General features: G+C 42.7%; 1 protein-coding gene across 2 annotated transcripts in view; it reads right to left on the bottom strand.

The window, feature by feature from the left end:
* Positions 1-991: 991 nt before the first annotated feature.
* CDYL2 (chromodomain Y like 2) overlaps positions 992-11,350 on the bottom strand; it is a 201,585-nt gene continuing 191,226 nt past the window's right edge. The window contains exon 8 of one of the 2 annotated variants that reach the window (XM_064273750.1): positions 992-10,801. In XM_064273750.1, the coding sequence (XP_064129820.1) occupies positions 10,643-10,801 (159 nt within the window). In that variant the 3' untranslated portion in view covers positions 992-10,642. The remainder of the gene's footprint in view (positions 10,802-11,350) is intronic. The other variant, XM_064273751.1, reaches the window with a different exon arrangement.

Raw genomic sequence — 11,350 nt, 5'->3', positions numbered from 1 at the left:
TTTTTATGTGTCAGGCATAATAATGCTGGAGATTCAAACTTGGTTTCTGACCTCAAGTGAACTCACAGTATAAAAGCAACACCCCAAGTCAATATGTTTAATAATATCTTCAACTGTTTTAAAGACAGTATCAGTTCTGACAGTGTGAGTACAATATCCAGAAATCAGTCTCTGGGCAGCACAGTGCAGTTGAAAGAACACAAGCTGTGGAATCAAAACCCATACGATCCAGTTAACGTCCCCAGTAATGGAACAAATGGATATTGTGTACCTCCAGATACAATACTGAGAAAGACATAACATTGCTTCTGTGCTTTTCTTGCCCAAAGTGCATAACTTGAATGTAATAATGGGGAAACATTAGTCAAACCCAAATTGGGGGACATTCTACAAAATATAAGTGGCATGTACTCTTCAAGGAGCCCTGCTAGTGCACTGGTTAAGAGCTACGGCTGCTAACCAAAAGGTCAGCTGTTTGAATCCACCAGCTGCTCCTTAGAAGTCCTATGGGGCAGTTCTACTCTGTCTTATAGGGTCACTATAAGTCGCAATCAACTCGATAGCAATTTTTTTTTTTTTTTTTTTTTTGGTACTCTTCCAAATGTCAAGATCAAGAAAGTCTAGGAAAGGCAAAGAATCTGTTCCAGATCAAAGGAGATAAAGGAGACATAACTAAATGCCATCCTGGATTGAATTCTGAACCAAAGAAAGAACATTCATGGGGCAATCGGTGAAATTTGAATACTTAGATGGTGATATTGTTATTAAGGAGCCCTGGTGGTGCAGTGGTTAAGCGCTCAGTTTCTCACTGAAAGGTCAGTGGTTCATACCCACCAGCCGCTCCGTGAGAGGAAGATGTGGCAGTCTGCTTCCGTGACGGTCACAGCCTTGGAGACCCTATGGGGTCAGTTCTAGTCTGTCCTATGGGGTTGCTGTGAGTCGGAGTCAACTCGACGGCAGTGGGTTTAAAATTGTTATTAATATTAACTTCCTGATTTTTATCACTGTGCTGTGCTTATACACGATGTTAATATTGGGGGAAGGGGGATCTGGGTGAAGGTCTGTAGGATTTTTTGATACTGTTTTTGTAACATTTCTGTAAGTCTGAAATTATTTCACAATGAAAAGTTTAAAAACAAACAAGTAAGTTGGAATTCCCGCTGAACTGTTTACCATTGTCTGTTCTTAGGCAAGTCACTTCACCTCTCTGAGTCTCAGTTTTAAAAGTCATGGGGCTTAAAAACAGCTTATAGATAAGGAAAAGGATCTAACCTGAAATACAGTAGTATGTCCATGTATTTCTTTAATCACAGTAAAAACCTATGTAACAAAACATTTGCCATTTCAACATTTTTATGTGTACAATTTAGTGACATTAATTACTTTTATCATGTTGTGCAAACATGACTACTATCCACTCCCACATCTTTCCATTACCCTTAACAGAAACTCAAAAATCCTTAAGAAACACTAGGAGAGGAATCTGAAGCCCAGAGGGGTTATGTCATCACAACAGGTCACACAGTGACAGAGTTGGAATTTGAACCCAAGTCTATCTGATTCTAAGCGTCATGCTCTCTCTGCTATACCAGGGCTGTTGCTATGATGACATAGTGATGAACAATGCAAGATATTGGGAGGGGCAGAAGGGGAAGACAGAGGCTGCACAAACAAACAGGAAATGTGGCCAAGAGTAGATACGATCTTCAGACACAACCACAAGATTTCTTAAAAAAGAAAAAAAAAGAAAGTCATCAACACAGATCTATTCCACCAGGAATTGGTCCACAACTTGTGAATTTTCTCCTCTTTGTCACTCCCTGCTTTTTACCATCCAAAGGACTGTGAGAACAGCTCAAGTGTCTGTCTTTGGAAGTGAAAGCTTAAACAAAGGTGGCTGCACAGGTGGCAACCTGGGACACCACGTGTGCCCGTAAAGACAGAGCCCATCACGTCCCCTGTCACCTTGCAACAGGTCATTTACCATCTGTCCCAGTAAAGCCTAGGACTCTAAGTTCAATAATAGCTGGGCAATCGGAAGAACAAGCTTTCCCCACCCGCCCTGAGCAGGCGCACCCTTTGTGCTCCATTAGTGTGTGCATGGGTGTGTGTTCCTCTGCACACAGTGGCTAGACCTGAGGACCCCAACCAACTGACATCTACAAATCATTTTTAAGGCCCTTAATCCAGTAGGCTATTAAGTTACAAGTCACCATCTGGCTTGGGGATTTCCCAAGTAGGTGGGGTCTCCTGGCACTTCTTGAATTACACCAGCTTGGATATCAGTCTCTAAAGACAGACGCAGAGAGACACTCCCTGCCTCCTGGTTTACTCCCTACCCTTCTTCCTCCATTTTCCACCCAGATTTGCATTGCTTTTATGGGGAAAGGAGAGGGAGTGGATGTCAGGGAATTAACATTTACGAGACATCTAGTACTTGTCAGCCCTTCTTCTGGGCACTTTCTGCATTTAGCCCACACAACCCTCATAATAATCTGCATTAGGTGTCATTGTGTCCACCATGGAGTCCCTGGGTGGCACAAACTATCAAACACTCTACTACTAGCTAAAATGTTGACAGTTCGAACCTACCTAGAGGCATCATGGAAGACAGGCCTGGCAATCTGTTTCTGAAAGATCACAGCCTTGAAGCCCCTATTGAGTTCTACTCCGCACACACAGGGTTGTCCTAAATTGGAGCTGACTTTTTTGTTTCGACGACAACTAACAACAACAACATGCTCATTGTACAGATCAGGAAAGTTGAGACATCACCACCATTGCATCATTAATCGAAGTCAAATCCTTTAGCCTCAAGAACTGTGGGGCAACAAATTTCTGCTCTTTAAAGCCACCCACTTTGTATCATTTTGTTCTGGCAGCTGTAGGAAACTGACACCGTCCTTTCCTCCCTCTACTGGGGAGAAGCTCTTTCGGTTAGCCTATGGGAGACTGAATGGCAAAATAACAAGCGTTTGTTACAGATGTTCCACTCTGCAGCATCCAAAAGGCCTAGGCCAATCTACTTGAAGGACCATAAGAAGCTAGAAACAAAAGACTCTCCACTTTGACCTTCACTGCTTGGATGGAGTCAGGACCTTGGACAAAGGACAAAGAGGCACACAAAACAATGGCACCGATGACAATGAAGACATCAATGACAGTGGCAAGAAAAAGGAAAGAGAAGCCAGCAGTGGACAAATCCTGAGCTCCATCCAAGCCTGGTTGGCCCACATGGGCAGAACGGTGACCGATAGGATATAAACAATTCATGCTGCAACATCTCCTAGGTTCCAAGTGTGTTGGTGATTGTTAAGGTGTTCTCTCCAATACTGTGTGGTTGCTGCTCATCCCTTCAAACACTGCAAGGATGCATCATGGCAGGGTCTCCTTCTCCCCTTTCCACCTAACTAGACTCCAAGCTCCTACAAGAAGGGACTGTGGCCAAGTAGGCTCTGCACCCCTGCACCTCGTACACTGCCTGAGACAGAGCAGGGGCTCTGGGTAGTTGAATGGATGGATGGCTGGATGCATGTTCTTGAGCACATCACTGTCCCAGAATTCCCTGTTGCTACAACCCCTGAAAGACCACCTTTTCCTCTGTCCTAAAGCCCCGACAATGCCTCCAAGGCCAAAGCCAGGGGTCCACATCTGTGTGCTTCTCACACAGCCACATTGTGATGATCAGATCAATGAGATCATGTATGCGAAGTGCCTTGCAGAACTCCATAGTGACAAATATCGTCGTTAGCCAAGGACGGCGGCTGGGATTGCAGAGCTCTGTGGAGGTTTACCTCTAATTAGAAGGGGAGCCCCTGGTGCAAGGAGCCATCATTCTAGGGTATCATGCAAGGTCTAAGTGCTGAAAATCAATTCCCATACCCCACCAGTACTAGGGTCCTCTGGCATCGAGTTGTTCCTCCCCAGTGACTGTCTGCCTGAGTAATGGAAGCCTGAAGCCAGACATGGGTGGGGTGTCTACACTCTCCAGGGAGCAGACCCAATCTTGAAGTCTCAGAAGTCTCAAAACCCAGAAGTACCAGAAACTCCTCTGTTCAGAAACCACAGAATCTGCTGGTAAACTTCACGTATGGGCTGCAAAAGGGAGAAACACAAGCAAATGGAGATGAAGTTTCAACCTTTTTATTCAAAGCAGCTTCTCACAATGTATAAATACTGCATATTAGCACACATGAAAAATACAACTTCTAAGGCACCCAGAAATGTGTTCATACACGTTACAGGACCATTCACAAAGAGAGTGTACAGTTTGCTCTAGACAGTCAGCATTTGATAAATCAGAAGATTATTACCCCTCAGTATTGTACCCAGTCTCAGGAAATATTTACAACATGGTGAGAAAGGGTGAGCTGTACCTGCATTATAATTCTATGAAGTACTCATACTTACAAATATTCAGAACTAGTTAAAGACTCTCCCCTGATAATCTGGCAAAATAAAACGACTAGCCTAATTTGCAAAGGTCTCCGTGGATTTTGGTGTGTGTGCTACATCCATGATCAAATCCAAACACTCCTAGGGTGAGCTGGGTAAGTTTTTGGTAGCCTGCTTCATTATCAGAAGTTTGGTAATAAGCCTTACCAATAGAACACAACTTCTTCAGCATCAATCATTTGTCAGTCGGTAAATGAATCGATAACTTCGTCATGAATGAAAACGGAGCATTATCTGACGTGAGAAGAGAAGAAAGTTCTCACACCAAACAGGGGTTGGAATGGGTCTGTGCAGAACAAAAGGAGGTGGAAATTTGGCAATTGCATGATCACACTGCTCAGAGTAGACATATCTGAAAAACTCACACTGGAGGTTCCTATTCAGATGAAGCAGGCTACGCTGGCCAGGCAACCTGGAGGAACACCAGACCTCCACTTTTTATGATATGGATAAAAGCTGGGACTGCACAGCAGAAACACCCACCTGAGGTCAGTCTTGGAAACTCATCTTTCAGAGTCTTCTCAATGGAACAGCTAGTCCCTCTGTGCGGCCAGCCAGGGGGAACATGAGGTTGGCAGAAGCGAGCAGTTTCTCTGTGCCACAAAGTATGCTCATCTCTGTAGAGATGTGCCCACCCTCCATGGAACTCATTCTTTGTTGGAATAATGGGATTCTTTGGTCCTTGGTTTTATGAAAAGCAATATTTTCACAATCCTGTTAACATGAAAATGACCAAATTGACTAAGCTGGGACTACATAATGGCACAGGGACAAATTAAATAGTAGATGGAAAACGCTACACCCTCCAAACTTCACAGAGTCACCTTACTGAGCTCAGTGAAGTCTTTACTGGCCAACTCATAGAGATGCCAGAGCTGAAACTCAATCAGAAGCCAGTTTTTCTGACTGTCACACACACTGCAGAAATGTGAAGCAAACTTCCATTCTCATGGTCGGTAAGTTGACTTTCTGAACACCTACTTGCAGTGAACCAAATATGTAACTTGACTTTGGCTATAATATAGCCCTGGTGTCAAGATCATCTTTGTCGTGCTGGCAAAGAGAATCAATTGGTGACTACTTAATGAATGGCGGCCAATCAAAACGAATCATAATTTTTAAAACATTTAAATCTAATTTCTAGTTGATTTTATTAGATCCCAGACACAGCGGGCCCACTGTCAACAGCTCCATGACCCACATTCCATTAAAACAGCCCTGGTGGACTGGTCCAGCTGATATGTATGCCCTGCATCTAGTTTGCCTTTCTCCTGCTAACCTCATGTTTGGTATGGCTTAACATGCATTGTCCACTGGTAAGACACTGAGGACACGTGGGGATGCTGCTGATCATGGAACTGAAATCGACTTCAGATTGTCTACACAGTAAGACTCATATGTAAACTTTGTTAACATCTCTCAATAAGTGCTGACCTCAACCAGACTGGACATTTCCCAGTCACCCACAAAGAACCTGGGTCAACTGTTGAGATCAGGAGCAGAAAATACCATTAGTTTGGAACAAATGATGGACCAGCAGCCCTCCCTGTGACCGTGTCTAAATTAGTGAATAGTACAAAGGTGGCTAAGGAAAACCTGTCTTTGGTCCATTCTTATGGCCAAAGATAATCACCAAGACATCTATCTGGCCCTGGCTGCCATCAGCTCAACCAAACTCTTCCGACTAGCCATGAGTTATGGGCTACATTGAGCCCTATCAACATGGCCTACGTTGCTTGGATGAAACAACCCGTATTACCCTTTATTTTGCAACAAGCTTAAGGCTCTGTTCACAAACTTCACCAACTGCCACATAGTGAGAATTTATAAATAGGGAGATCTTAAATTATATATGTTGTTGCAAAGGTTGCAAAATTTACTGATCCTAATGGTAAGGCTTATTCACAAATTCAACATATTTTCAAAATATGCTTCAAACTCAAATATTTCAAGAAAAAAAATTAACCGGCTCTCTAACAATATAAGAGCATTAAATTCTAATGTAAAAAAAAAACAAAACTATTGACACCAAACCTGTATGCTATTGTTTGAAAGAACAAGTAATATGAATGGAAAAGATTGCCTAAAACGCATATCCTAATTTACCACAGAAATATAAAAGTTTATATTCTGAAAATATATACTGTATTAAAGTCTGTAAGCATTTCAACCAAAATTTGCAGAAATAACTAAGCAACACTTATCTACAACAAAAATATACATGCAAGACAACCCCCAAATGGTTTCCCTTAAGTATCTACAAAGGCAAAGTGTAGATTTTTAAAGATTATACAAAACCATTTACAGAGAATAAAATAAAATACTTAAGAAATCTCATTTAGAGTCTTAAATACTGTGTATATTAGTGAGAGTATCTAGACTAATATATACAACAGATCTAAGTATCTGAATACAGAAACACAGAAGAGAAGCAATTCTGCATTTTAAATATTCAATTAGGAAGGTTTGAAGGTGTTCCTATTTGTTTCTCTGTTAAAAAATTTCCCACAGAAACTCGATTGTAAAATTGCATGAATGTGACTAAATTTTAAATTAAAAAAGTTTACAAATCTTTTTAAACTAACAATTAATAATGAAAAATGCAATTCAGCATTCACTCACGGCTATGTTTAAATGTGGATATTCAGAGAGATAGTCGCCTTGTTCAAAGTCCAATTTGATTATTATTTTTCCATCTGCATATTAAACTTCATATGGGAAAACATATTTTCATGCTTCAGAGAGAACATTTCCTAGCTTAATCTATCCCAAATGAGAATAATATTTTAAATCAATTCCCTGCTACCTTCTCACAGCTATTCAATTCTTAGTAGGTAATTTTGATAGTTTTTACTCAAAGGCATTATTTTAAAACAGGGAGGGACATGTGGTGCATTGGCAGTAGGCTGTGGCTTCCAAATGGTGAAGGAAGTCAGATCACGTTGGCCAAGTCCTGCACAAAGTCCTCTTAGAATGGGGCTGTTAACTCAAATGGTTCCACTATAAGACACAGGAGCTAAGCATTGTTAGCGGCTGGGGGAGAGAAAGAGAGTGAGTTCCAACACACAGCTAATAGGGTGGCAAAGAGCAGGTTGCCTGGAAAAGCTTCCTTGACTAAAGAGATGCCCTTTACTCCCCACCCACAGCCATTCTTCCACCCCCAAAGGAAACTGTGGGACCAGCCACAACTCCTCACAGGCCTGCCCAGCTCTAGGGTGTGACAGACATAGCATGGGTTGAAGGCAAAGCATTTGAGAGAAAGAGAAGAATGGATCCGATCGAAGGACAGAGGGCACTAGGGTAGAAAACAGAAAAATGAAAGTTTGAGCATTGTCCCAAGAAACCTATTAGGATAAGTCCCTACACAACAACAAATCTGGTCTTGGGTCAATTTGCAATAAGCAAATTTCATCTATACATTATCAGAACAAGTATCTGAAAATTGAAAAACTCAGTGGTTCAGCCTACCCTATAGAAAACAGACTTAACTTTTGCCAAACTGGTAAAACATCCTTATTGAACAGACTGCATAGAAATAACCAAAATACAGACTGTCTTTTAAAAAACTTCCTGTTACATTCAGAACCTATAAATTAACATGGATTCCACCTAGAAATGCTTCCACACTACTTCAGTCATCAGAGAGCAGGAAAACGTTTAGAATTTTGGATTTGGTGGTGCGTCCAAAGCTAAACCACTCCTGGCTCTTTCAGCAGGGAACAAAGGTGGATATGGATTAAAAGGAATTTCCAACATCCTCTTCCATGTCCAGTAAGAATCCAGACACTACTTCTATAGATGTTGATTATAGCTGTCTCCGATCAGAAGCTAAACAGAAAGCAAGAGGCTCTTTCTTTAGAGGATTTGGTGATGGTGAAGAGATTATCTGTCACAATACATGAGAATAAAGGTTTATCTGAGGGCTTTAGGAAAGCATACACCGGCTTTCTCAAAGTGGGCATGTGACAATAGGCATTTGGGCAAAAGCAGGTGTTTCCCTGTAGTATTCCCTATAGAGGACCCAAATAGACGAAGGGGAGGGTAACCAGGACTTCAATTCCATCTTCCTCTGCCTGGATTCAGACAAGATGGCTGTTCCTTTCTGCCTCCCATGGCCAAGATGGCACAGGCTGGAGGAGACGGGAGACACTTCCTCTCCTCCTTGACCCTCATGAAGTCACAGAGAAACTCAAGTAGGAAAGTTTCCTACAGAGGAAACCAAGAGCATCTTAAGGATCAAGAGTCCAAATAAACTTTAGTCACCGTTTAAGGGATCATGTCTCTCGCTCTACTGTAGACACTGAACCTGTTCTTTGAAATTCAATGCTCAGGGCCATGGATCCCTCCATCTGCCACGCCCAGGACATCTGGTCACCTTTAGTTGAGGAGAGAGGACCAAGGAGCGGTAATGGCAGCAATGACTCTTCCTCTTCTCAGCCAGCCTCATCTCCCCGAGCTGTGCCCAACTCTGACTGTTCCATTCAACCATCTCAGGGGACAAGAGTAGCTAATGACTAACAGAGGAAAAGAGAACGAGGGAAGAGCAAAGGGCCTCTGAGAAGACAGGGGTTGCAATGGAAATGGAAAAATCCCACCACCTTGAGCATCTAACTTTCTCTGGGTGCTTGACTCATGATAAGTGTTTAAGCCTCATGCAGAACATCCTTCATTTCTCTAATCTATCCTCGATGTTTAACTCCCTCCTCATCAATCAAAACCAAAACCAAACACCCCTCACTCCCTGCAGCTGACTCAGGGACTGTAGTTTGACGGTCTAATAGCAGTTCCAGAGTTTTCTGGTAACCCAAGGCCACTGAGCAGGAAACCTCACACCTGACCATTGCTCCCTTTTGTCAGCAACAACAAGAAAAAAGATGGATAGTCTTGGTGTCTAGAGAGAGAAAGGGTCAGACTTTTAGCTGATAGCTCAGCAGAATGGGAACTCTTCTTCTCCTCCCAGAAGGCCAAAATCAGAAATCACTGGCCACACGGAAGAAAAAAACTCCTAAGTCCAACTTCAAGCATTTTCCCCAAGCAAATCAATCTGACTCCAGATAATACATGGTCCCCAGACAGGGCCTTATTCCCCACCTCTTCCTGACAGCAAACAAGTAGGAACTGTAGGTTTGTGTACCATTTCAGCTGGGAGGACCCTTTATCTCCTAAAAGGCAGCAGAGTGAAGAGAAAATCCTTCCATGATTTCCCCTAAGGACAAGCCTAAAGAGCTAGTATTATATTATTACATTTTACCTGCAGAGGACCTGGTGCTGAGTTATTCCTTTTATCCACTGAAACCCTTCCATTGCCATCTACCTAAATTTTATGTCTACAGGGTTCATTGCTAGAATGCACTAAACGGCAAGAACCTTGTACGGGATTTGGTCCAGGGCAGTGCGAAAAAAACATTTGTGTGAACAACAGACACTGTAATATATAAACACAAATAAATAAATTAAATAGGTCTGATTAAAGAAAAACGTTTTCCTAGTAGTTCATGTTTTTGCAAAACTAGCTTTACATATAGTACACATAAATTATCAGAATTTCCACTTACATTGTTTTAAAAAATATATCTTTAACAAAAACATTTCTAAATGTACAATATCTGGGTTTGTAAATCACTCAATTAGGTTTTAAGACCAAGCCCTACAGGTCACAGAGATCTGCATCAGAAAGGAGACTGAGGCAGGGTCTACACAACCATTTTGTTCACCAGTCTGGAAATTCCCTAAGATGAACCGTCCCCTGTCACCCAATCTGCACTTAGCCACAGAGAGCCACGATGGCCAGGTCTCCCAATCAGAGGCACTGTGTAGACACAGCCTGAGTCAGAAGGATGGGGGACGTTGGTCTCCCCCTTCCTGGACCAAGATGGTGCATTTCAGCAAGTGGGGAAAAGATAGGGGTGCCTGGCAGAGCCTGGGAAGTAGCAGTCCTCAATAGCTCTCTGGCCAGTGGAATGGGGACGCTGGGGGAGGCCAAGTATTCTGTGTTTCCCATCTGTTACACAAAATCAAACCGATGAGGAGCAACCAAAGGACACAAGATATGCACACAACCTTAGGTACAAAAAGACATCTTAACAAGCTTCTCGGCCAGGGCATACGCTGTGCTCCGATTTCTGAAACACAGGGAAAGCTGGAAGTCAGGCGCCCTTCAGCGCTGGGGCAGGTGAGCCAGGGCCCTTCAGACCTCGTAAATCTTGTCCTGCAGGTAGCTGAACAAAGAGTCCAGGCCTTTGGAGGAACTCCAGAGTTGCTTGAGCATGAGGCATTCCTTCTCATTCACGTCCTCAAGCACTGATTTTAGGAAGCTCCGAACGAGGCATTTGGACTCCTCTAACACCTGGAGGAAAATGGACAAGCCTTGTTAGCTGAGTGCTGGGACTTTGCTCCAGGACAATGTGCTTGGCCTACAAGGCACTGGTCAACCTTCCAACATTCAAAGCCAGAGGAGATGGCCTCCGTTACCCTGGTGTTCCCAGCCTAGGGCTCCCAGCAATGCCATTCATGAATCTAAATGTGCTAAGATGTTGAGCCCTCAGTCCCCAGGACAGCTCCAAGTGTCTTGTTTTTTACCCAAGGGTGACATAAATGCAGTATCATTTTCTATGGGCACCATGAAACATGCTTTAAATTCTCCACGCCCCAGTTTCATTATCTGTCAAACAGGAATAATGGTGCCTGACTCAAGGATCACTGGGAATGTGGAATGAGATAATGGATGTCAATGTACCCATATGACCTAAACCAACAGCAATGCCCCTTGTTCATGCTTCGTGGTAAGAGTAGTACTCTTACTGTTCTCAGTAGTAAGAGTTACAATTGTCATAGTAACAAGAGTAATAATACAATAATAATAACAGTAATGCTATTAGTAGTATAGCAATATATT

Source organism: Loxodonta africana, chromosome 21 (assembly GCF_030014295.1).
Source record: "Loxodonta africana isolate mLoxAfr1 chromosome 21, mLoxAfr1.hap2, whole genome shotgun sequence".
Lineage (NCBI taxonomy): Eukaryota > Metazoa > Chordata > Mammalia > Proboscidea > Elephantidae > Loxodonta > Loxodonta africana.
This window is presented reverse-complemented; position numbering and strand designations above follow the sequence as displayed.